Source organism: Colletotrichum acutatum (genome assembly GCF_030867785.1).
Source record: "Colletotrichum acutatum strain CBS 112980 chromosome Unknown BDZ83scaffold_170, whole genome shotgun sequence".
NCBI lineage: Eukaryota > Fungi > Ascomycota > Sordariomycetes > Glomerellales > Glomerellaceae > Colletotrichum > Colletotrichum acutatum.
In genome coordinates, this window is record NW_026849164.1 from 40,158 (window position 1) to 63,993 (window position 23,836).

The following is a 23,836-nucleotide window of genomic DNA, read 5'->3' on the forward strand; positions in this document are numbered from 1 at the left end:
TCTTTCGTTTGATCATCCCATGGCCTAGAAAGTTCAGCCTATTTCGCCACAAGGACCCGCAAGGTGTATGTTCGAATCAGATGTGGTAGAAGAAAGCCAAGGTTGGCATTAATATTTCGTTACCCTTATTGCCACCCCAAAAAAGACATAAAAAAGGAGAGCGCCCAAATCTCAGCATCGGTAGGCTTTTTTCGGCCATCAACTCTTAGAGAAGCTCTTAAGAGTTGTCAACGTCGGGACAGCCGCGTACTGTGACGCAAGATCACGCCACCGTTCCTCCTAGGTGAAGGTGACGTGTGCGATGGCAGACACGCCCAATAGGTTGACTAAGTAGCTTGTGGGCTGTCTTGGATGAGGTACATCTGCCTGCCTTGCCTCCAGGATGTGCGAGACGTTAAGAACGGTGATGAGAAGCCCACAGGCAGCTCTTCTGACTTGGGAAGTTGTATATTTACCAGATCTCTGAGTTCTCTATCAAGAAATGGCTTCAGGGGCATGGAAGAAGACTACTTAATACGGGTGCAAAACTAGATCTGCTAACGATGTGTAGATATCTACAAGAAACATTACCCCCGCGGCAGCCTAAACCAACGTCTCGATAGGCGAGCTTTGTCTCACAGCAACTTGACAAACCCACGCCAGAGACCCTCGGATGAGAAGACGCCTTCCGGATCGACTTCGCGAGCGATAGCCTTGAGACGACGCACATTCTCCTCGCCGTACCCGGCAAAAACCTTATCCGTCTGCGCTGCGGACGCGTAGTTGATGTACAGGTAAGGGTGCGCGATCTCAGACTCTTGGGCGTAGGTTTCCATGCGGGAGAGGACGTTTGCGGTCATCTGTTCCACGGCGACGTCGTCTTGTGCGTTGGACCAGGCCGTTGAAACAAGGAAGACTAGGGACGCAAACAATTCACGTTAGCAGGATCTCGATATCACGAAGTAGAAAAATTTGATGGGCGGTGGGAAGAATGCAAGAGAGATCAAAGCAGAAGGGAGGAAGGTGTGGCGGGCATTGGACCACTTACTGTAAAGGGGCCCATCTTGATCGATGCCGAGCGCGTTGCCGCCGCGCTGCTTCATTGCCTGGATGGCGGTTGTCGAGAGAGGGTAGCAGATGAGGTTCGGCGCCAGACCCTCGACGCTGGAGATTGCTGAGACTTCTTCTCTGAAGATTGCGAAGGCCTGGGTGAGGAGGGCTCGAGAGGGGAGAGTGCTTATTGTGCCGAAGAGGTGGCTGAGATGGAAATATCAACAGTCAGCACGATTATTGCAGTCTCTTGGTGGGTGAATGAAGCCAGAACTCCCAAATAGGGTAGGGAAAGAAACCAAAACAGCATGACATACCGCGTGGTACCTAGGACAGGCGGCTGTAATGTTCCAGTCAGATTCGCCATGGACCCCAACCTGGCGGTCCTCGTCGTCGAGGGGACATCACGAATAGCCCGGAAGACCTCCGGCTCCGCGACCGCCGGGTTCGCGTACCACTCTGAACCCATGAGCGAGAAGGCCCCTGAGGCCTGGTTGTACATGTAATAAAAGTCGTAGGCCATGTCCATGTCGGCGGTGAGTTGGGGGTTCGTGAAGAGGTCGTAGATGGCGTCGAGGGCGCTCTCGGTCTGGTTTGACGAGGTGTAAGTTGCGCGCTGGCTGGAGACGGTGTCTTGGGGAAAGACGCGGACGGTGAAGGTTGTGACGATGGCGAAGTTGTTGCTGCCGCCGCGGAGGGCGAAGTAGAGGTCCGGGTTGTGAGTTTCTGAGGCTGTTGTGATTGTGCCGTTGGCGAGGACGACCTTTGGGTGAGTTTGTTAATGTCTTTCCTTGCTCACTTTGTTTTTCGGGTGAATGATGATGGGAATGGGGGTTGGATGGGATAGAATGCAAAAGACGACAAGTTGCCGGCTTCAATTTACCTCGTACTGGTAGACATTATCCAAAGCCCATCCGTACCGACTCGAGAAGGGCGACGTTCCCCCGCCGAGCGTGAACCCGCCGATACCAACAGTCGCGGATCGGCCACCCACGTAGGAGAGCTTCCTCTCCTCGAGAGCTTGGTAGACCTGGATTACCGTCGCGCCACCACCAATCCTAGCACGTGTGGGCGTCTCGGTGCCGTTGCCGACAACTTCAACCGAGTTCATGCGGTCGAGGTCGATAGTGACGCCGGCGATGGAATTGGAGTCGCCCGCGTTCCGCGAGTGGCCGCCACCTTTGACGGCAAAGTGGCACCAACTATCGACGAGGGTCTTGAGGATGAGGGAGACGTCGGATGCGGTGATGGGTTCGACGCGGCATGCTGGGCGGACTTCTTGCTGTTTGGCGTCCCAGATTGCAAAGGTTGTGTCGTTCTCTGGGTAGTGGAAGCGGGAAGGGGGGAATGTGGCGGAGAGCTGGGTACACTAGTTTGGTGGAAGGGTGAGAATCTTAGTTCCATGTGCCTTTATGGAATATCGAGAAAGGCCTCAAGAAGGAGAGAGTTGGAAAGCTTACGGCTTGTACGCAGGATGCTGAGACTGGTTCGGCGAGCTGGCTTCTTCTACGATGCCAGTCGATTGGAATCTCAGCTGTAGCAGCTGGTACGCCAATGGCGGCGGCGGAGCCGGCTAAGAGGCAAGAGGTTAGTAGTCCGGTAGAGTGCATCTTCACGACTTGGATACTTTGCGAATAGAGAACGATACATTGTGATGGGAGTCCGTAGGTCTTATACTCCTACTGATATAGACACGCGTTTGATGTGGAGCGTATATCTTGAAATGCCAATGTCGGAATGTTTACGCCATATAGAAGCCTCATCCAAGACGACATCTTGCGATTGCTGATAGTGTTCGGCTGTATGGAGATTATGTCGTTTGCTGACAAGATCCTCGGAGATTAAATGGGACATCTACGCTTGGCCTCGCGGTATCAAGGACAGAAGGAAGCAAAGCGATGACTGAGCTAATCTTTCTAACAACTTGGCAGGTAGCATTGGCTTTGGGGGTAACTAGACGCAAGATACAATCATCTCCTCAAGGGGCGACACCACCGCCCGCGGGCACTTTTTCCTTTTGCAACACAACTTTATTGCGGAAGCATCCGAAGGTGGACTCCCTTGGGCTTGGCTTGAGTCCGTTAATTGGTTCAAGACTTGTTCTACGGCAGACGACCCTTAGTCTTCGGTCCGATAACTGCTCATTCGTCACCTTGATACCCATACTCGCTCAGGTAAAAGTAGCGTATCCGCAACTATGCTACTTTCCCGTGTTGGAGTAAGGAGTGACTTCTGGACAGGTAGATTTGCAGTCAACGTACGTCATCCTGAGGCTGTGTTCATGCTTGATGCGTAAGAGCGCATGATCTGCTGGGACGAATGGTGATGAATGGTTGAGTTGCCCAAGATGACCATCTGGGCCTGAAAGTCTGCGGCATCATAAAATGCAGAAAGAAGACCGGGATTTCGACAAGTCAGACGGCCGCTTCACGTGTCAGGTGAAATGGAGTTGGTGTGCCATTGACCAACATGACCTAGTCACTTCAGAGCAAACTGCTTAGACAACGAGTGTTTCTTGTTCAAAAAAGCTCATCTCAGCCATTGTGATCACCAAAACAAGGTCACTTAAGAGTCACGTACCTGAGCTATTGTGTTTGATGAAACTCTTGATTAACATCAGGCTCGAACTTGCGCTTCCAACTACCACTAACAGCATCTTCAGCGCAGAGAAAGTCGCTTTGTAGTATTGCGGAAGCAAATAAGAGCCTTGTCGGGGGTAATGAAGTCATCCAGATACCCACCTCTGGGCTTAGCAACTCTTGGAATTAAGCTATGGCGGAGGACCCGACAGATCGGCGAGTGAAAGGAAATCTAACAAAGACTAGTTGTCAGCAGTATCTAGAAATTGTTAGGCAGAACTATTGAGTACATATGTAGCGCCATAACATGTAACAATCTAAGCATGGCTGGAGTTATCAATAAGTCCGGTTTTCGATGACACCCCCGCTTGCTGACAGGTTGTGGCCCTTGGCGTTCATAATGCCTGTCTTACCTCCGACCTCTTTCTATATTATCGGAGTTGCACTCGTTTACCAACAAGAGGACCAAAGCTGTTTATTGTTATTCAAACAGAAATGAACCCTTTGGATCGCCTGGCGGTCGGTAAGTGAGAAGAGGAGTTCTTCTCCCGTCAAAACCCCACCTTACCAATGCCAAAATTGCTTGGAATCGGTTCAAAGGTTGCTCTACTACAACGGATCCGACTAGTAACTAATCTTCAGAAGAAAGACAATTGAGAAATTTCACCGGAGGACTGTCTGAGTCTCTGAACAAGACGTTGTTGAGCCAATTCTCTCAATATACAAGGCAAGCAATGAACACCGTGGCAGAGGGAGTTCACCAAAGAATTTGCCTCCCGGTCTATTTTTATTCGAAAACAATTTCCAGTTGATTGCAACAAACAATCAACATCATCATGAACGTCTGCGGATCTCGAGTGAGATGAGGGGTGGTTGAGAGTAGCGACTCCAGGCGAGGTAAAGCATGCCAAGGTCGCCTAGCAACGTGCTTTCAAAAGCTGCATGCCACCACGCCCAACAAACACAACCCCGCCATTGTGGACTGGCCCGAGAATTCCGTGTCTGGCTGGGATTCTCCAACATTGGACGAACAGGCGGAATTGGCCTCTTGTCGTTGGACGACTGTTCAAAGGATTTGGGCTTTCCCCTCATTCTGTCATGCACGCGGCCCCATCTTTCCTCGGACGGCGATCCTCCGCGCATCTGGGTCCTCGCCGTTGATGGCGTCGTATTTCTCCTGGATGTGACGGTGGCAGCCCACCAACAATTGAAGAGTATTTTGTTTCTCTTGAGGTTCCCCTCACGGCCTGGCCAACGAAATCAGACCCGTGAGGGAACATTTGAGCTTTTCCGTGTCACGACAGACTGCGGGTTGGCCGGCAGAGTTCATCTCTAGATCAACTTGGCTCCTCTTTCTTTCCCAGCAACCTTACACAACGGGCCCAGGATTCTGGAATAAACAGTCCAAGATGCGTCGTGAGAGAAGAGCGGCGATCAGCGCTGTCACCTTATTCTTGGCCACCGCGTGGCCATCCGCCCATGCCCAGCAATGGGACTGGGATGAACTTGGGGTATGTTGCATTCTCCCACTTGCACTCGATGCTACTGAGGGGTTGTCGGATGGGATGATGGTGGGTATGTTGAAGTTGGCAGATCATGCTGCATGCACCTAGGATATTTTCCCTCCCGTCTATATGAACCCTCGAAGCCACAGTTCAGGCTCCTTCTTCCTTATCCCGCCGGCCCAGCTCTTCTTCAGCCCTGTCTTGCAAATCCTGGGAAGAAGTGAAGCTTTGTAGCGAGGGTCGTGATAACTGAAACCTCTGTTACCAGACCTGTCACAAGCCGGAACCGCTCGACATATTCGCAATGCGCTCGGCCATCATCGCCGCGGTAGGCTTGTCCTCCACGGCCGCGGCCCTCGTCAGCCGCGACGGCAAGACTGGCCGTCTTCCCGCGCTGGGATGGAATTCGTGGAACGAGTACGGGTGCGACATCAACGAGACTGTATTTCTCACCGTCGCACAGCACATTGTCGACTTGGGACTGAAGGATCTGGGGTATGAGTACGTCAACATTGACGACTGCTGGAGCGACAAGGAGCTGCGCAGGGATAATGTCACCAAGGAGATTATTGTCGACAAGGTAAAGTTCCCACAGGGAATCAAGCATACGGTGGATAAGATCCACGAGTTGGGGTTGAAGGTTGGGATCTACAGTGATGCGGGTGAGTCGAATCTTTGCTTTCTTGGCTGGTACTGGGGGTGCCAAATTGCGCGAGGGCTACTTTTGGTGAAGGGCGTTGCTTGAAGTCCATGTTGCGAGAATGCTGGGTGCTCCAGTGTTTGATCTTGCAATGACGTTCTGACGCAACTATTACAGGAACTTCTACCTGCGGCGGTTTCGAGGGATCGCTAGGCTACGAAGAAATCGACGCCGCGACGTTTGCGAAATGGGGTATCGACTGTAAGTTCCACCACCGTTCACCGTTCTACCCTCCCTGCGTCAACGTCATCCCTCAACTTGACCCCTCCAAACCCTTCCACCGTCCCCTAGACTCATCGCAAGACACGTTATCGGATCAACGTTCTAACAGATAATTCAAAATTTCCACAGACCTAAAGTACGACAACTGTAACGTCCCGAAAGAGTGGTTCGACGACTGGAAATACGTCCCCGAACTCTGGCTCGGCGGACCCCCCAACGAAGACCAAGACAACGGCGACCCCGTCAACTCCAAGACGGGTCTCCCGGCCCCCGCAGGCTACGACTGGTCAACCTCCTTGACGGCAGAACGCTACCGCATCATGCGCGACGCCCTCCTTGCCCAGGACAGGACGATCCAATACTCCCTCTGCGCCTGGGGCCACGCCCACGTCGAGGCCTGGGGCAACGAGACGGGCCACAGCTGGCGCATGTGGGGCGACATTTACCCAGAGTGGTACGGGCAGCACCAGTGGTCCTGGGGCCTGATGCCAATCTTGAATCACGCTGCCTTCTGGAGCGGTCCCGACGTGAACGGGTTCTGGGGCCACGGGGACTGGGATATGCTCGAGGTCGGCAACGGGAACCTGACGCTGCAGGAGAGCAGGAGCCACTTTGCGTTTTGGGCTGCGTTGAAGAGTCCGTTGATCATCGGGACCAAGCTGGAGGGCATCCAACCGGAAATTTTGCAAATCTTGTCAACGAAGGAGCTGGTGAAATTTAATCAGGATCCGGAGTTCGGGGCCGCGGCGCAGCCGTATAAGTGGGGCGTGAATCCGGACGGGGCGTGGAACATCACGCACCCTGCCGAATTCTGGTCCGGGGCTTCGGTGGAGGGTACGCACGTGTTTGTGCTCAACACGCTGAGCGGCACGGAGAAGAAGACGGTCGCGTTCAAGGATGTTCCTGGGCTGGAGGCCGGGAAGAAATATGTTTTGCACGACATGTGGACTGGCAAGGATCTCGGGGTGTTTGAGGACGAGTACGTCGTGGAACTGGAGAGTCACGATACGGCTGCGTTGAGGATCAATGAGGTCAAGTGCGTCAAGAGGGCGGCACGGGGATGATGGAAGAGAAAGGGATCCGGCCCGAGGGGGTAGGGATGGGTTGGTCACTTGGGTTTGGGGCGTGTTCAGTAGTCTATTGGGTCGTGGATGCAAGGGGCAGAATACCTAGATGTCAATTGCGATAGCTCTGCAGACAAGAAACCGCACATACACCATGCAGGACCCTGGAGTGAGAAAAGCTGGATGATTTTATGTTCAGCGCAGATGGACAACAGGAAAACATCTAACGTGTAATCATTTTTTCGCAAAATACCAGAAAACGCAACGGTGCTATGTACGACCTTATTTACCTCCTCCGATAGCACGCAATCTCATCTCGCATTTGATTAAACCTGCCGCCCAGCTACCCGCCTCGCGCATACCAGCAACCCACGAAGCTATTCCCAAAACTCACGCGTCGCCACCCCGCCGACCCGGCAAATTCACATTACCTCACGTTCCCGCAGCACCACCTCTGCTGATCCTCGCTTCTGGCCCTATTCTGCGTGTAAGGTAGACTTCGGATGGGTGACTGGCCGAAGAAGAGGACGTGAGCACCCAAGGAGGATTTTGCCCTCCTCCCTTCCATTGGAATGCATTCCCCAGGACGACGGGATGACAACGCATTCCTGGTGGCTAGATTAGACTGAGACCCCAACCCACAACTCGATTACCCTTTCCAAACAAAAAACCAAACATGGCTACAGTCATCATCACGGATGGCGGTTGGTTGGTCTGGGCAGCGCCGCAGCGAAGGACCCTTTGCGGCAGAGGCATGCTGCCAGCCATTTCCATTTTGTGAGGCGGAAATCCGTGTCATCCATCCTTTCCTTCGTTCTCGTGATTCACTTCCATGCTGTGTTGAATTTTCTTTCGTTTGCTCTGTTGACTGTTCTTACCATTCTGGATTTGGTTCTCATTCTTTCCTACACTTGTTTACACAGTACCATCTGCCAGAAGTGCTCACCAGACCGTTTTTCCTTTCCACCTTTCCAAACTCTTCCTGATCTAATCCCTAATACGAATACTTGGAGAGTTACACAGAAGACGAAAGAAGGGGAAGCCAACTGTGAATACGGAGAGCACACTCACGCCATGAGAGACCCGATTCCTGGCCAGTGATCTCATCACCTGCAATCCCTCAGTCAACCATTAGATCTCGCCTTAAGAACACCAACCCAATCAACCATATCACGACATCCCATTTTCTTCCCGGCGATGTCGAGCCTGCTACTCCGCGTCCGGGAGGAGGTAGAGGGAGGAGGAGGAGGAGGAGGAGGCGGAAGCGGCGGCGGCATGACCTTACCACTAGTCCTCGCCATCGCCATAGGAGGCGGCGTCCTCCTCTTCATATGCCTCGCCTTCTTCCTCATCGCCCTAGCAGGACGCCGCCACCGAGCCCGCGCCCGAGCCCGATCGACGACGCCCAGAACAAGACTCGACCTCGACTCGGACGGCGGCTCCATCCGCACGCCCAGCCCTCGTCCGCGGCGCCTCACGAAGCCGAAGCCGGGCGAGCCGTACGCGGACATGGTCGAGGTCCAGGGGAAGAAGCAACCTTCCCACCGCTCGCTCTCGTCCATCATCAGCGTGCCCCGGAGTAAGAGCTGGAGCGTCTTCAGCAGCACACCTGCGGAAGGTGCTGGCGGGCAGCAGCGCGGGGGACACCTGAGGAGGAATAACAGCTGGATCGATGAGGATGCGATTCACGGACCCAGGGTGCAGAGTGATGGTCGACGGCTGAGTATCCGCGACAGCTTCATCCTCCGCACGCCGACGCTACCGGATCTGTTTGGGCACAAGGGTGAAGGGGATGGGCATTTTGACGATGACTTTGCGAATTACTCCATTGAACATCCTCGACCGGTCAGCATGCCGGCACAGCGTGGCCAGCCTTTGCGGATGCCGTTACCGAGAACGGCATCGTACGAGCTGGCCGAGAAGCTGGCGGCTGCGGCGAGAGGCGGACCGCCCGTGCTTCCAGGCCCACAAGGACCGGTTCCTCGACCGGTGCCGTTGCAGCGGCTGCGGCACAAGACGACGGAGTCGGACCTGGCTGAGATTTTGCGTTCCACGGAGGAGAGATTGCAGCTCGGGACACCAACCAACAGCCGGCCGGCCACACGACAGAGGGCTGCATCGGCATCAGCTGGTTCGAGTGTCAAGACTCCGCGTGGGTCGCCGACAAAGTCGCATTCCCCCACAAAGGCCCAGTCGCCGATCAAGATCCCGTCACCAGTCAAATGCCAATCGCCCGTCCGGTCACGATCTCCGGCAAAGACCCAAGTGTTGTCGCACGTTGGCCAGGCGTTGGACCTTAATGCCCAGCGAGCTCGAACACCCAGCCCATCGAAGCGAATGGTCATTCCGATGCTTGTCCAGACTCCAAGCCACCACAATAGGAACACTTCGCAGTCTTCGGCCGTCTCAGATGCGGATAGCTTATTTGGCGAAACGACCCCGGAAGTTGAACACATCTTACCAACAGGATTGTCGAGCCCCAGCAGACGATTCGAGCACGAGTCCCCGACCAAGTTGACCGACAACGGTGTATCGATAGAATCCCCTGGCAGCGATGCCTCATCGTCTCTGTCAACCTTGTATAGTGTTAATGAACCCGAAGATGACAGCAAAACCGGCGGAACAGGACACACAGACAGTACTCCACGCGGCAGGAAACCCAGGAGCCTAGTCATCGATACTCAAATATGTGACCCATTCATCACACCAGGCCCGCCAGAAGTGCCTCCGAGAAGTCCCAAACGCCAGTCCTCCAGCTTGCCGCCTCTCCGACGCATGACGCCACCCGAAGAGGAAATCCTGAACCGCACACCTACGAAGGTGACATCTGTTGCCAACTCTCCTATACCGAGACCGTTAGACGTCATCAAGCGCAGCAGCACCGCCGATCAACTACAGACACGGTACTCCATCATGATGCAACCATCTGACCTGGCAGCATCGCCCGAGACCATTCGCCCAAAGAGCGTCATGTCGATGAAGCCCGTCTTCCTTGTCTCAAGTAACAGCGTTGTGAGCATGAGAGCCAGCCCTGGCACGTCTCCTGAGGACAATGGCAGCCGGCCAGCGATGCCGAATAACAGGTTGACTTTCGGTCCAAAGGCACCTGTCTTTCCACCGCCCTTGGCCTTGAAAGCTGGCCCGGGGTCGCCAAACCGAGAGGCCTTGATAATGGGTAGCCCGGACGGGAAAATGTCGGCATCGCGCGGCAGCCCTTCCCCTCCAGGTCGTGTTGGTCGTCAATCGACCGAGTCTACCGCATGTTCCGTTCCTAGTTCGCCAGCTCGGAGACCCCTGCCTAGCCCCGACCTGTCAAGGGGAGGATCTCCGACGCCAAGACGATACAAGCGTGGGATGGCTAGTCCGATTCGTGACCGCGCGCTATCCAGACAGCCAACGCCTAAAGAATCCCGCGTCGAGCGAGTCCTCTCGAGTTCCGATTGCCCTTCAATCGTGCTGAAGCCGTCCAGCTCACCTAAAAGGAACTCGTATCATCGCGACTTCGCAGTAATGGGACTTCAGTCAACCGTGGCTCAGCTTCGACGTATGAACAGCCAAATGAGCACCTTCAGCGCCGGTTCATCTATCTCGGATCCGGATAGTCCGACACTACCAAACTTGAGAGGGGGCGGGTTCAGCCCCGACAGAAGCAACAGCCGTGTAAGCAAAATGGGCCGACAAAACTACTTGTCTTTGGGCACGAGTCCAGGCTCAGCGAAGCGGACCAAGTCTATCAAATCGGCGAGGAACTCAATCGCCGTGCTCAAGAGTCGACCAGGGGGAAACAAGCATCTCGATTCGCTACGCGCCGCAGTTGAAGAGAAGGAAAATGAGAGAAGAAACGGTTCTCTGATTCGAGGACCTCGACCGCTCAACCCGACACCTAGAAGCGCCGGACGAGGGTTGGCCAGAGACAGCGTGGTGACGGTGGAAAGCCCAACCCGGAGAAGAATCTCCAATGTCGATACCGAAGACCAGAAGTATGTGGAGAGGCCGATCAAGCATCAAGATAGCGGTACTAGCTTGGGTGCATACGGGAAAGAGGACTACCTGCTAAGCTCCCCAGACAGCCTCACTGCGGGGGCCGAGAGACAGAGCCCAAACATGAGGGTTTGAGTCCCAGAGTCTGGGGAATTTTTCTTTGTCCCATAGTGATCCATATTGATTGAGGGGTGTTGCGTTCAGCGACGGTTAGCGAGTACTTTCTTCAGGGTTGAATATTTCTAAGCTGAGCACGGCGTCATTGTAATACCTAGGCAGTAGGCCATTAGCAAGATTCAGATAAAGGCATCATTCAAATCAACGAATTATCCCACACCAAAAAAAAAAAAAACATACCCCCTCAATTTCTATCCGTGATAGTTGATTGCGATTTTACGCGAAAAAGAATGGTATTCTTACGTCGGTTTAATGAGCCCAAGTCCTATCCATGGTATCAAGTCGTTCCTCGTCAATTGTCAAGCCGTATTTGCGGTACATACTTATGACTCGTCAACACGCGGGCGCTTGTTGCCCGGGTCGTCATGACCGTTGACACCGTTATTGGCTTCGTCGTGACCGCGAACCCGACCGGCTCCCTCTCCTAGCTGGCCGCCTTCCTCCTCCTCCTCCTCCTCATCCTCATTGCCATTCTGACCGATCCAGTTGCCGTCAGCGTCGAAGTGCTCGTGGACGTTCTCGGCCGTAATCCAGCCCCCGCTTCCAGGGAAGGCAGGAGGCAAGCCTCCATCGGCGGCGCCGTACAGGACACCCTGGTATCCCTCGACTGCCTCATGCTCGCCCTCGAAAATGATGCGACCGTCCTCTTCTTCATCATCCTCATCGACGGGATCGGGGTGAAGATCCGAGCAGGCTGAGATCGCATCGTAGAACTTCTGGATATCGGCCTGGGCGCCATCAGTGACCGCCGGGACGAGAGTCAGATCGATCGTATCGAAGTCGTCGTCGCCGTCACCACCGTCGGCGAGCTGCAGCTGCATCCAGATAGCCTGAAGAGGGGCACTTTCGGAAATGGATCCGACTGACTTCACGGCGTGGATCGAGATGGACGGGTAGGGGATCTGAACGCCAGCACCTTGGGTCGAAGAGAAGACGGTGAAGGTCCTGTGACGCGAATTAGGATAAGGTAACGAGAACATCGGTGTGTAGCAAACCTACTCTGAAGAGACAAACACGGAGACATGCTCCTCCACAAGCTCTTCAGTGGTCTCCTTCAAGGTCGTGCCATCGGGAGCGGAGGCAGTAGTCGAGACATCAGCCGGGAAGATGGCCAGGCTGCCCTTCTGCGACGCCGGGGTCCATGCTTTGGCACCCTCGAGATGAAAATGAAGGACGGGCTTTCCTCCAAAGAAGCTCTCAGGAGTAGCCGACTGGTGCTCCTCAATTGGAGTAAAGTCTCCAAGAGAGGGAGGAGAGCGAATGGTTGTGGGCAGCATGTTGATGATGTGTAAGAGATCCTTGAAAGGACTCTGCTTAGGCTGACCTCTGAGACCCTTCATGGTGGGGTGCTTGGCTTGGAACTGGAGAAAGTGAAGCTCTTATCGCTATCACCACGTGATGATACTGATAAAAGAAGTGACATTCAGGAACTTTACCGGGCAGGAAGAAGGTAGGGGCTGAGGTAATCAAGGCGGACGGGTGGTCAGGTGATCGGTCATTGGTCAGCAGGGTTAGGTTGATCCGCATGCCCCACCTAGGTAAACGCTCGGTGGGGTCTGAGCTCTCCACCGACATTCTTCCAGAGTCCGATCGCACTCCGTTGCCTCGGACAGCTACGCATTCGCATCGCACCTCTTTTCATGGCGCAGAGCTGACGAATCCCCCTCAACTGGCGCAAACACAACAACCTGCAATCACGCGCTTGATCCTCCACTCTGAGTATCAGGATATCCCAAAGAGGACTATTGCTACCCTGAACAAGCTTGTATGACCCTCAAAACGGCTCATATAGTCCTGTTCCACCCTCATTTGCACACTGACACCTACGTACTCAAGGCAAGACTCGCTACCCGCCATGTATAGCAACCGTACGTAGCCTTCCGCTCCCTTGTGTCTATACGTAGCTCGTGTCACTAATTATCATGATAGGCTCCCATCCGCTCCTCGAGCAGGTCCCCTTGACCGTCTCCCCATTCATCTCCCTCCCCGCCGCTACAACGCTCTCCTACAACTACAAGGCTATGCCCTCAGCCCTACCTCCCTCAGCAACAGGTGTACCAGCTGCCGTCACCGAGAATGCGGCAGCTGGAGACACCACAGCAAATAAACCCAAGTATGTGATCTCGCAGTCGGGACACGCAGCACATCCGGATGATATCATCGCCTCGTGTCGCGCGCTACAAGCCCATATCACAAAGATGCAGGAGGATGCCGAGCGTGACCTGCGGGACCTCGAGACCAGGATAAAAGAGCGAGAGCTGGCTGAGAAGAGAAGGGTTGCGCCCGGCTGGCTAGACAGTGAAGCCCGGATCCTCGAGCCGGAAAAGGTGGGCGGGCCATCTGAGGAGGAGGATGGGCATCAGACATCAGCTGTAGCGGGGACCAGCGAGATGCCGTTGAACGATCAAGGCGCGGAGCTAGACCGAGTGTTTGGCGGGTTGAGCATGAAGTGAAACCTCTTCGGCTGATTGAGATATCTTATTTTATTCGCGGGCGTTGTGCATGAAGACCGGGGCGGTCTCATCTCTTGATATTTATTACACGGCCAACTTGCCGTTGCCGCGGCTGGGGTGGGCTGAAATGGCAGGCCCTCTGCATTGGGATATTTCGATAATGCTTTGGCTACCGAAGCTGCAACATCGAGGCGCTTGCGCGAGCCTGATCACAGACCAAGGCAAGCCAGCCCGCCTGAGTAGTGAGGGGTACCTCAATACTTGTACAAACTGGGCAATCTGCCACATTGACTGGAAGGAAAGGTATGGAAAGGATCCAGCTGTATTCAATTTAGGCTGCATTCAGGAGATGGGAACAGTGTGCAAGCAGCATGTCTTCGTACACTGCACTCCTAAGGACACTCCTCAAGCTGGTTGGACTCATGGTTAATGACCTTCTCTCAATTGACCAGAGCGGAAACGCTCCGTCGCAAGTTGTCAATCTTACCGTATTGAGTCGAGTACATAGAGCCTCACACCCAAATCACTAGACCATATTAACCCGTCCAACCATCGTCGCTGTTCCTAAGGCTTCATGCCTCGGTGCCCCCAAGGCAGAAGTAAGCGAGCGCCGGGAAGATGAGGTGTTAGTAAGACTCAATTTCCAAGCCAGACGTTGTAGATTACCTTACGTGACAACATGATATCGGAGTTCCTTGCCAAGGTTGGACAGCTAAACCGAGTTACCTGACGTTCGCCGTACAGCCTTCCATGCCCCACGGGGCATTTCATGGTCCTGATAGGGGCTGTACTTCTCTAGGGGTCATTCAATTTTATACTCGCTCGAGCTTTAGTCGTCAGGTAGACTTACGCCTACTCAGCCGGCGATCGGGGGAGAATCGTCCGATGGAGACTCGTTCGGTAGCCTACTTGACTTGGAACAGGTCCCTGTGCAGCGGGCGTACCAATCAAACGTCACAAACCGATGCATGAGAGGACTTCGAGCCGGCGCAACCGCTCTCAAGATCTACTAGCGTATGAACGGCACAGCCTACATCGGTTTCCGGTCAATAATGTGTCTTGAGATTACTTCACCGCGAGAACCGAATAACATGAGTCGGCGCCGCGGAAAAACTGGATGCCGTATCGCGTCTGATCAACCCTGCTGGAATACTTGAAGGCAGTCAATATTCAACCCTCGTAAGTATCAAATTTCAGATAAGAGACGCGATCAGCGGAACCGCCCTGGCTACGAGCATGTCACCTACCGCAGTAGAAGTGAGACCATGGCTTGGATGTTAGCTAAGCCGGCTCTTGAGCTTAAGTAAGGATGTCAATGCCAAGAATAACGCAAAGTCTCGACAACAAAAAGTGCAGAAGGTGGGCTGAAGTCGCATTCTATCCCTATTCACACTTGCCTCACCGCTATGATTGCTCACTTTCTTAATCGGGAGCCTAGAAGGACACCGTTCGACCATGATACGTACTCTTTACACACCCCACGCTCGGCAAGTTGCATGGACTTCTATGGCGTTGCGGGACTTGCTATACCAACCATCTACACCAGCTTGGCAGCCATGATTATGCACCGATTGGACTGAGATCAGGACCCTTGAAAGACTAGATGAACTTTACAAGGGCTCATCTAAGACTAGGTGGTCAGTAAAGATTGGCAGATCAGCCCGTCGAGCTACGGACTATACGTTCCAAGTTTAGGGTAAGTGTCAATTCTCTTGAGGGTGGGTAGTGAATAGTCTGAGAACTTCGGGATGTACTCCCATAACAAGGCCCTAATTCCCGAGACTTGCTGTTCGGCTTTGCGTGGGGGGGCCACACTAAGGACCGGTCCCCTCCCGGAAGTGGCTCCCGCGCCGCCGCTTGATTCGGCCGGGAATGAGAACGACCCGAGCCGTGGATGACAAGTTCTAGTTCAAAGTTCGGCATGCCAATATTTGCGAAGGCCGGCACTTATAGTCCGCTTTTCTTCGTTTTGGCATCAATTCGTGTTGTCTAGCTCGCGGGATACGGACATTTTCGGACAACTTGACCCTCGTCTTTTCTGCTTTCATCGGCGGGATCAGCGTGCCATCGCATACCTACATGGCCTTTTGAGTCCTGCCCAATAACGATCTTCGAACTAAACCGTGTTCCTTTTCGGCCGTGCGGCACTTGGACCGTCATGATGCCAAACGAGGCAACTGATAATTTATAGATGAACCCTCGGCTGGACTTTTCGAACAACCTTTTATGTGTATTATAATCTCTCAGAACTTTCTCAGATGCCATTGAATGATTACCATTGAAACGATAATTTCTATCCGAAACTGTAACAATGGGCTTCAAAGTCATCATTGTCGGCGGTAGCGTCTCGGGCCTCTCTTTAGCCAACATGCTGGAGAGGCTCGACATCGACTACACCCTCCTCGAGGCATACCCTAATATTGCGCCACAGGTTGGTGCGAGTATCGGCTTACTCCCTAACGGGTTCCGCATTCTTGATCAACTTGAGTGTTTTGAACCAATCCTTGAGATGGTTGGAGAATATCACCTGAGAAACAGCCTTCGCGGCCCGGATGGTAAACCGCTGGGTCCGCCTAGCTTGGTGAATATCCAACACCTAGAAGCTCGGTAAGCTGAGGCCGAAATGGATGCAAAATTCAGTCCTAGCAGGATCACTAATAGTCGTTCTTTCGGCTAGGCTTGGGTACCCTTCCATCTTCATCGACAGACAGATGCTTCTGCAGGTTCTGTACGACAACCTGAAGAACAAAGACAAAGTCATCCCAGAGAAACGAGTTGAAAAGGTAGAGCTCCTCGAGGAAGGGGTGCATGTTCACACAAAAGATGGCTCTGTCTATGAAGGCGACATTGTGGTCGGGGCAGACGGTATCCACAGTACTGTCCGAGAAGAGATGTGGCGCATCGGTCATGACGAACGACCAGGCTATTTTCCTCTTGACGAACACTCTAGTAAGTCACTGGTCGCTCAAGTCTGACCTGGAATAGCTGCACGTACCTCGCGATACACAAAGAGCTACAGTAGCAGTTATGCTGGCATGGTATCATGTGTCCTGAAGGACTAATAACGTCGTCCAGGAGTACCCGTCGCAACGAAATGCATCTTCGGCATCTCCAAACGCCCAAGCAACCTCCCCATCCACAATCAACAGATGGTATTCAACGAAGGGAGAAGTTACCTCATCATCAGCGCCCCTGGCAATCGGACATACTGGTTCCTGTTCTCAGGCGTCGGAGACACCAAGTACGGCAAGGACATACCAAGGTACTCCAAAGAAGACACAGAGAAGCTTGCTCTCGAGCACTGGGAAGATTTGGTCTTTGAAAATGTCACATTTGGCGACATCTACAAAAACAAGATCATGGCCACTTTGGTGCCTTTGGAGGAGTACGTCTTTGAGAAGTGGCATTATCAACGAATCGTATGCATTGGCGATGCTAGTCACAAGGTTTGTTCAGACCACAACGCTCGTTGATGGGACTTTGATTCTGAAGCTTCTCACATCTAGATCGACCCCATCTCCGGCCAAGGAGGCAACGGCGCCATGGAGGCTGCGGCGCTCCTCACAAATGCTCTGACCGAAATGCTAGAAAAGAATCCCAAGGCTCAATCCACGGAAATTGTCGAGGCCGCTTTGGCCCAGGTTCACATTAACCGCCACGAGCGAGCGAAGACCTTGGTCGCGAATGCCCATACGCTTCAACAGGTCTTGACAGGAAGATCACCGTACTCCAAGATTGTTACCAAGTATCTCGTCCCCATATTGGGCGATGAAGGCTTCCTCGGCACGGCGGTCCCGATTTGCAAGGCTAGCCACAGGGTTTACAGGCTTCCCTTACCCCAGCGACGCCGTCTTGTGCCTTTTGACGATGAGCTTCCTGCCCGACCCATGACAAGTCAAGCAAGTCAAGCAGCATCGAGAATGGCTCTTGTATTGGCATCTGGATCCATTGTAGCGTTACTCTACTACTCTGGCGGTATTGACCATCTCTCTGAGTTGAAAGAAAGCGTCAGACTAGTGATGTCTGAATCTTGGGACCTTGGTCTCGCCCAAGGAGCATCAAGTCTAACAAAGACATCTTCGCTTGGTAGTCTTGTTGAACAGATCCAATTCAAGACAAGTCTCTTCTCTGCGCTAGTCGTCTGGCTTGCAGAGGGTCATAGATTCGGCAACAGACTCTCGGTTCTTCTATGGTATGCTTTCCACCTTTAACGCCCTGCAACACATTGATCTAACGCAGAAATATGTAGGCCTTCGCTTTCTGCTGCCGCTCTCACAGTCTTCGGGCCTAAAGCCTTCATGCCGCTACTGGGTCTTGGCGTAGTCACCCAAGGCACCAACACTCTTCCTGGAAGACACGTACCAGTCAAGTACGCCAAGGCGATTCTGCCGTCAGCCATCGTTGGCTACGCCATTCCCACGATACTGGCCAGCCTGCCAATTCAAGACCTACAGCTCCAACAGACGATCTGCCTCGTTGCATCTGCCGCTCCAATCTTCAGCGCGGCTCTACTTAACGGCATTGCCTCAATCATACAGAAGGTGAAGGACGTAACTTCATCAACAAAGGCCAAAGAGGACGTAAAGGTTGAAGACGAGGAGGACTTCGTTGACATGTACGACAAAAGGGATGTGGTGCCGCTCAAGATGGCATACGCATTCGCGGTGGGAGTCTGCGCTACCGTCCATGTTGCGAGCGTGGTATACCCTATCCTGTCAACAACTTCATCTAGCAACTTGGCAGATGGTTCTCAAACGAGCACCAGCATTTTCGGACTCGCTTCTGCTGCCTTGTCTCTCTACTCGGCGTGGAATTTGCGATCAGAGGGCTTTGTAACAACCAAGCAGGCATTGTTGGGCTCTCTGGGGTCCATTGCCAGTGGCTTTGCCGTGGGCCCTGGTGCAGCGCTTGCAAGTTTCTACTACTGGCGTGAAAGTGTTTTGGATGGCTTGAGCAACTAGGCATTTGTATCAAGGAATATGGATTCACGCTGGACGACTTTGGAAGGTGTAGAATATTTCACATAAGTTAAAATTATTTCCCATAATTTAGCAAGATGAGTAGTAGGGTCACATCGCAGCTTATATCTTTTACCATCATCATACTATAGTTTACAAGGATCAGAAGTCAAAGTTGTTTCCGGCGCCTGCCAACAGGAACTCCAGAGCCGACGGAAGCTGCAGCATATCCATGGTATCAGCATCAGTAAGACCCATATCGTCTCCTACGAAGCCAGTGCCGTAAGGCTGGCCACCTTGAGACATGTTCCCGACTACAGCCGCTGCATACTGCTCCACCGGATCTCTAGCTAGTCCGTGACTTGGTGCCGTGCTCGTATTCTGTGAACCATAAGTTGCGCCGGAAACAAGAGACTGTCCTGGATGGTCATCGCCCACAGATGCTAATACTGACGATCCAGCAATGGCATGATCGTTAAATCTGAGAATGTCAGTTGGAAGAGAGATCCTGGAAGGATTCTGCTCTCCACCACTGCCCACTCGGTTGCTCACTTCACCGAGATGAGTGGACTGCTGGTCCAGACCTCGATTTCTTTGTCGTTTCGGCTCGAAAAGGTTCAACAGACTTTGTGCGTATAACCACTGGGACTTCATTGCGTGAAGTGTGTGGATCATGGATTCAGTATGACGCTTGGACTTGGCTGCGACGATTGGGTTGCTAGAGTGCATCTGGCTTGCCGTATGAACCAGAGCTGTGAATAGCATATGCAGGCTTGGAAGCCACAAGCCGGCCAACATCTCCCTTTTCCTTAAAGATTCAAAGATGGAGGCAATCGTAGCTGCTGCATCGGAACATATGGTCAGGTCGTTGCTTGCTTCTACCGAGGAGGGGCCCGGCACCGCCCTAGGAGGTGGCCGATGAAGGAGGATGAGAAAGCTGTTGTATGTGATGTGGAACATTGACTGCCAAATGTCTGGATCCCCTGAAGATAACTGGAGTCGTTCGGGCAGATTGGTGACCAGCTCAGCGAGCGCAATATCGGCTTTCCTTGTGGCCTCGGCCTTTTCTCCTTCTTTGCAACGTAGAGCTACTCGCTTCTTCATGACCTTTGCAAAAATGATGCATAGTTGTGTATGCTGAACTATGAAAGACGCTTCGGCTTCCGGTGTGTCTTCTAGATGACACTGTTCGATGAGTGGTACATCGGAATCATCAAGGCTTCTACGATTGGAGTGGAGGGTCAGTTTGGAGATATTCCGAGTCGCGGGGACGACCGATCGAGCGATCCACTTACATGGCTTGAGGTCTACCGTGAGCCATGGAAACCAAGACGTCGTATTGATACAAAGTCCACCAAAGCCTCCGCCATAGGCGTTTATCCATGACGTTCAAACCCGAAGGCGAAGCATCTCGATGCATGCCCATTCCATATGCCGTTCGAGCAGCAATGCCGATCCAATACCATGAGTTCGAGATGACATCTTCGAGGTCATCGCATTGCCAGGTCAGAAGGATGGCAGCTTGTAGGTACGTCTCGCGATGTTGCTCGAAACGACAGTCGAACAAAGCTTTCGCTCGCTTGAAGAAGACCGCCTTCAACGCCTTGAGCTCATCACGCTGATTCGACAAGACGTGCGCCCCGACAAGTAGGATAGCGTTGAGCAAAAGTAAAGATAAGGGCCGTTGCCTAGCAAAGTCCTCATTGGTATCTGTGTTGTTATACTTCTTCATGAAAAATTCTTCATCGACAATGGGAATACCACGGTTGATGTGCACAAAGTAAGCCTGAACAAGTTCATCAGCCAGGGCCTTAGTGGGTAGCTCCAATGCTTCGGGTGGCACCGAAGACATCCTCGGGGCGAGAGGATGGCTCCCGAAATGCAGTACATGCTGGTCAGGCCGCTGAGATCGCTGCCGAACAAGGTAGTTCAAGTTCGAGAACTCAGTCCCGATAAAGTAGAGCCGGCCGCTTGGTAGGATGTCTTGATACCCCGTCTCTTCTCGGTCAAGAAAGTCAGCCAAATTTCGTGTTGCGACCTCTGTGGCGTAATGGGTTTGAGCATTGAGCTCGTTTCCTGGAGCCGATCCTGGCCGCGAGTCGACGTTGACCGGTACCCACGGACTGGCAGCATTCGATGCTGTTGGCGTGGTTGTGGGTCTAGAGCTCGGTGCCGTTGTTGTTCTTGGCTGAATAGAGATATTGGGGCTCCGAGATACCCTTGTTGAACACTTAGTCTTCTTTTTCTCAAAGATCCGACAGTCAGAAATGTTGTTTGCTTCGCATTTGGAGCATGGCGTGCCCTTTTCGAGAATGTCGCAACGCACTTTCCGCTGATGACACGTCACGCAGGCCCTGCCGTCTAGTCATTAGAGACAAGATTGTCGGTCAGAATGCTTCTTGAGGTTGAGAGGAGCCAGTGAAACAAAGAGGCCGAGGACTGGGGGGCCATACTGGTTCTCGCTTTCTTCGACGCCTGGCCAGACGCCGATCCTGTCGGGGAAGATGCGCCTCTACGCCCTGCAGCCGACATGACTCAGTACTGGCGGTAAGCCGCCTTCTGGAAATTTATTTTCCGAGCGGGATCTAGATTCGATCACAGCATCTCAGTTGCGATGGCGCGCCCTTCACTGCGCTGACGCAAAGCCTGACGGGTGTGGAGGCAATGTGGACAGGACTGGATATAAGTCGGAAGTTGCGGCGGATTTCAAATACCGAGAGACGTGGCCTCGGAAGTTATGTCAGCAGAATTTGCAAGCTCGGAAGTAGGAACCAATTAAATCTCTTCTTTCTTTTCACATGCCTTCAATCTCTGTTAGTGCGGAAACTTGAGCAGCTTCTTGTCGGACCTTTCAACCAATTACAACTATGGAAAGTGACTTACTCTACTCCCGAACGACTTGCGAAACATTGAATACTGTAGGAAAATGGAACCAAATACGTAAAATTATCTAGCAAGGTCTTCCGGAGGTTTTTTTTTGTATGTTCGGGTAGCAATGGGCAAAGATGGGGTTGCTAGAACATATAAGGGGACCTGAGCAGTTCAATGACAGTCTGACTGAACAGGACTGCACAGACAAGACCACAACCATTCGAACGAAACATATAAGCAGACTTCATACGCGAAGTACACTCGAGGACTATAATGGACGCACGTCCTTTTCAATACACGAACGAAGAAGATGGGGACCGGAAACAAGAATCCACGACGGCAAGGGATGTTGAGATGAGCGGCGACACTTCCGATGGCTCGTCTTTGAAAGAAACAACGGAGGATTTGCTGGACGCTACGACATTGTCGCCTGTAAGTGGCTCTTGCGATGAACATTTCGGCTGAACATCATTCTAACTTTCTACCCCAGATGCGCAAACTGCACATTGTCGTAGCCGGCTTTACCTGCACATTCAATGGGAATCTCGGATCATCCATGCCCTCAGGCGCACTTGACGCCATTAGCGAGCAATTCGGAGTTACGGACCGCGTCCACCTGATTCTTCTCAACTCACTATTCATGTGCGGATATGTGCTTGGACCTTTGTTATTTGGGCCATTGAGCGAGTACATCGGCAGACGACCGGTGCTCATCGGGACATACTGCGGATACATCATCTTCATGCTGGCCTGTTCTGGAGCACCAACCTACCCAGTATTGCTGCTCTTCCGTCTTCTTTGCGGCATCAACGCGGCAGCACCAACAACTGTCATTGGTGGACTTTACGCCGACATCCTCGATAACCCCGCGGTTCGAGGAAACGCCATGGCACTTTACATGACAGTCACAACCATCGGCCCGCTCATCGGGCCCATTGTTTCGGGCTTCTCGTCCCCGATGTCCTGGCGATGGCCTTTTTGGATCGCTGGTATTCTCGGAGTATGCGGACTACCTCTCGTACTTACTCTGCCGGAGACGTACGCGCCTATTTTACACAACAACGCAGTCAAGAGGCAGCTGAAGCGAAAGAAGGGTGCGGTTGATGGCAAACAGCAACAACAATTGCAACTGCAGCCCTTCAACGTACGAAAGATCTTCCTCCGGCCCATGAAGCTCCTGTTTACCGAGCCAATACTCATGGCAACATCTGCGTATCTGACGATGGCGTACTCTGTGTTTTACCTGCTGTTCCAAGCTTACCCAGTTATTTTCAAAGACTTCTACGGCATGTCTCCCGGGATGGCCGGACTCGCGTTCCTACCTGGTAAGACGACGTCCAGGATGCTGCAATTGACGATGAACTAAGCTAACATATCTGCGAAGTGGTCCTTGGAGTTTTCTTTGCCCTTGCCATCTTCTCCGCATGGACACATTATCATGACAAGCAATTCAAGGCCGGGGTTGAGTGGGCCCTGAAGCCTATCAATCGCAGATTGCCTCTTGCATGTATTGCCGCTCCACAGTATGTGCACCCTTGACGATCTCGAACCTTACACAAATGATAAGAGAATCCACAACTAACAGGTGTTTCTTCAGAATGGTCATCGCTTTGTTCTGGCTTGGCTGGACCGTATGGCCGTCCACGTCCCCTGTCTTGCCCATGTTCAGCGGCGTACTTTTCGGCTGCGGATTCAATTTGCTCTTCATGGGCATGATCAACTACCTCACAGACGTCTTCCGGCAATATTCTGCATCAGCACATGCAGCGGCCAGCATGACACGCTCAATCGGAGCCATCACCCTGCCTCTGGCGGCAGGCAAGATGTATGGCAACCTTGGAGTTCATTGGGCTCCATCAGTTCTGGGCTTCATTGCCTTAGCCATGGGAGTGATCCCATTCATCTTTATCAGATTCGGCGATAGCCTCGCTCGGAGCAGCAAGACAGCACGAGAGGCGTTTGCTATTGCACACTGAGATGAATAAATAACGAGCATATGACTAAAGAGTAGTAATGATTAGACATAGACAATAGACATAATATTTATTCCAGAGTCTGAGGGCCCCTCTCACTTCCGTCACTAGGTCTACCTCGGAGAGTACCTAGTCTAGCGGTTCTATGTTGGGAGATGTGCTCTCCCACAACACGATGCATTGCTCCACCCATTGTAATTTGAACAAGCCAATTAACCTTTCCCTGAAGCTCTTAACCTGTGGAGAGGGATCGTGAAATAAACCATACATGTATACCACTCTGTCGCAACGCCACATGTGGCGCTGCCCATTTACTGCCGCACG

The 23,836-nt window shown here is 52.8% G+C and overlaps 9 protein-coding genes across 9 annotated transcripts; 6 read left to right on the forward strand and 3 right to left on the reverse strand.

The window, feature by feature from the left end:
• Window positions 1-217: 217 nt before the first annotated feature.
• Window positions 218-2,639, reverse strand: BDZ83DRAFT_766518 (uncharacterized protein; the record flags this gene model as incomplete). The annotated part of the gene is made up of 5 exons (XM_060515270.1): window positions 218-895; window positions 1,028-1,236; window positions 1,347-1,792; window positions 1,913-2,398; window positions 2,490-2,639. 5 exons carry the CDS (start codon window positions 2,637-2,639, stop codon window positions 615-617), a joined length of 1,572 nt encoding a protein of 523 aa, XP_060358838.1. The 3' UTR covers window positions 218-614.
• A 2,080-nt stretch (window positions 2,640-4,719) lies between these two features.
• On the forward strand, window positions 4,720-7,188 carry BDZ83DRAFT_130978 (alpha-galactosidase). Its single transcript, XM_060501213.1, has 4 exons — window positions 4,720-5,119; window positions 5,382-5,775; window positions 5,931-6,014; window positions 6,165-7,188. Exons 1-4 carry the CDS (start codon window positions 5,018-5,020, stop codon window positions 7,097-7,099), a joined length of 1,515 nt encoding a protein of 504 aa, XP_060358839.1. The 5' UTR covers window positions 4,720-5,017; the 3' UTR covers window positions 7,100-7,188.
• A 1,186-nt stretch (window positions 7,189-8,374) lies between these two features.
• BDZ83DRAFT_551092 (uncharacterized protein) lies at window positions 8,375-10,180 on the forward strand (the record flags this gene model as incomplete). The annotated part of the gene is made up of 1 exon (XM_060503491.1): window positions 8,375-10,180. A coding segment is annotated over one exon (1,806 nt), but the record flags the coding sequence as incomplete, so codon positions are not given.
• A 111-nt stretch (window positions 10,181-10,291) lies between these two features.
• Window positions 10,292-11,215, forward strand: BDZ83DRAFT_591345 (uncharacterized protein; the record flags this gene model as incomplete). The annotated part of the gene is made up of 1 exon (XM_060506427.1): window positions 10,292-11,215. The coding sequence occupies one exon, from the start codon at window positions 10,292-10,294 to the stop codon at window positions 11,213-11,215; it is 924 nt and encodes a 307-aa protein (XP_060358841.1).
• A 365-nt stretch (window positions 11,216-11,580) lies between these two features.
• BDZ83DRAFT_591367 (regulator of volume decrease after cellular swelling-domain-containing protein) lies at window positions 11,581-12,597 on the reverse strand (the record flags this gene model as incomplete). Its single annotated transcript, XM_060506430.1, has 2 exons — window positions 11,581-12,202; window positions 12,257-12,597. 2 exons carry the CDS (start codon window positions 12,595-12,597, stop codon window positions 11,581-11,583), a joined length of 963 nt encoding a protein of 320 aa, XP_060358842.1.
• Window positions 12,598-12,842: 245 nt separating this feature from the next.
• On the forward strand, window positions 12,843-13,752 carry BDZ83DRAFT_131059 (uncharacterized protein). The gene is made up of 3 exons (XM_060501215.1): window positions 12,843-13,125; window positions 13,187-13,309; window positions 13,343-13,752. The coding sequence occupies exons 1-3, from the start codon at window positions 13,113-13,115 to the stop codon at window positions 13,708-13,710; spliced, it is 504 nt and encodes a 167-aa protein (XP_060358843.1). The 5' UTR covers window positions 12,843-13,112; the 3' UTR covers window positions 13,711-13,752.
• A 2,269-nt stretch (window positions 13,753-16,021) lies between these two features.
• On the forward strand, window positions 16,022-18,671 carry BDZ83DRAFT_591335 (FAD binding domain-containing protein; the record flags this gene model as incomplete). Its single annotated transcript, XM_060506425.1, has 5 exons — window positions 16,022-16,317; window positions 16,388-16,659; window positions 16,786-17,156; window positions 17,217-17,902; window positions 17,960-18,671. 5 exons carry the CDS (start codon window positions 16,022-16,024, stop codon window positions 18,669-18,671), a joined length of 2,337 nt encoding a protein of 778 aa, XP_060358844.1.
• A 76-nt stretch (window positions 18,672-18,747) lies between these two features.
• Window positions 18,748-21,367, reverse strand: BDZ83DRAFT_640496 (fungal-specific transcription factor domain-containing protein). The gene is made up of 3 exons (XM_060509491.1): window positions 21,122-21,367; window positions 19,964-21,029; window positions 18,748-19,890 (listed from the first exon to the last, which is right to left on the reverse strand). Exons 1-3 carry the CDS (start codon window positions 21,198-21,200, stop codon window positions 18,831-18,833), a joined length of 2,205 nt encoding a protein of 734 aa, XP_060358845.1. The 5' UTR covers window positions 21,201-21,367; the 3' UTR covers window positions 18,748-18,830.
• Window positions 21,345-23,605, forward strand: BDZ83DRAFT_640506 (major facilitator superfamily transporter). The gene is made up of 4 exons (XM_060509492.1): window positions 21,345-21,971; window positions 22,030-22,864; window positions 22,924-23,062; window positions 23,137-23,605. Exons 1-4 carry the CDS (start codon window positions 21,813-21,815, stop codon window positions 23,513-23,515), a joined length of 1,512 nt encoding a protein of 503 aa, XP_060358846.1. The 5' UTR covers window positions 21,345-21,812; the 3' UTR covers window positions 23,516-23,605.
• Window positions 23,606-23,836: the final 231 nt, after the last annotated feature.

Bases quoted from the DNA above. Each gene is read 5' to 3' on its own strand.
- BDZ83DRAFT_130978 (XM_060501213.1), top strand. From the start codon at position 5,018: ATGCGTCGTGAGAGAAGAGCGGCGATCAGCGCTGTCACCTTATTCTTG. The intron at 5,120-5,381 runs GTATGTTGCATT...CTCTGTTACCAG, and splicing joins GGGACTGGGATGAACTTGGG to ACCTGTCACAAGCCGGAACC. The intron at 6,015-6,164 runs GTAAGTTCCACC...AAATTTCCACAG, and splicing joins TGCGAAATGGGGTATCGACT to ACCTAAAGTACGACAACTGT.
- BDZ83DRAFT_640496 (XM_060509491.1), bottom strand. From the start codon at position 21,200: ATGTCGGCTGCAGGGCGTAGAGGCGCATCTTCCCCGACAGGATCGGCG. The intron at 21,030-21,121 runs GTATGGCCCCCC...TCTAATGACTAG, and splicing joins GTCGAAGAAAGCGAGAACCA to ACGGCAGGGCCTGCGTGACG. The intron at 19,891-19,963 runs GTAAGTGGATCG...CTCCAATCGTAG, and splicing joins CACGGTAGACCTCAAGCCAT to AAGCCTTGATGATTCCGATG.
- BDZ83DRAFT_131059 (XM_060501215.1), top strand. The intron at 13,310-13,342 runs GTGTACCAGCTG...AGAATGCGGCAG, and splicing joins CCTACCTCCCTCAGCAACAG to CTGGAGACACCACAGCAAAT.
- BDZ83DRAFT_640506 (XM_060509492.1), top strand. From the start codon at position 21,813: ATGGACGCACGTCCTTTTCAATACACGAACGAAGAAGATGGGGACCGG. The intron at 21,972-22,029 runs GTAAGTGGCTCT...TTTCTACCCCAG, and splicing joins ACGCTACGACATTGTCGCCT to ATGCGCAAACTGCACATTGT. The intron at 22,865-22,923 runs GTAAGACGACGT...ATATCTGCGAAG, and splicing joins CGGACTCGCGTTCCTACCTG to TGGTCCTTGGAGTTTTCTTT.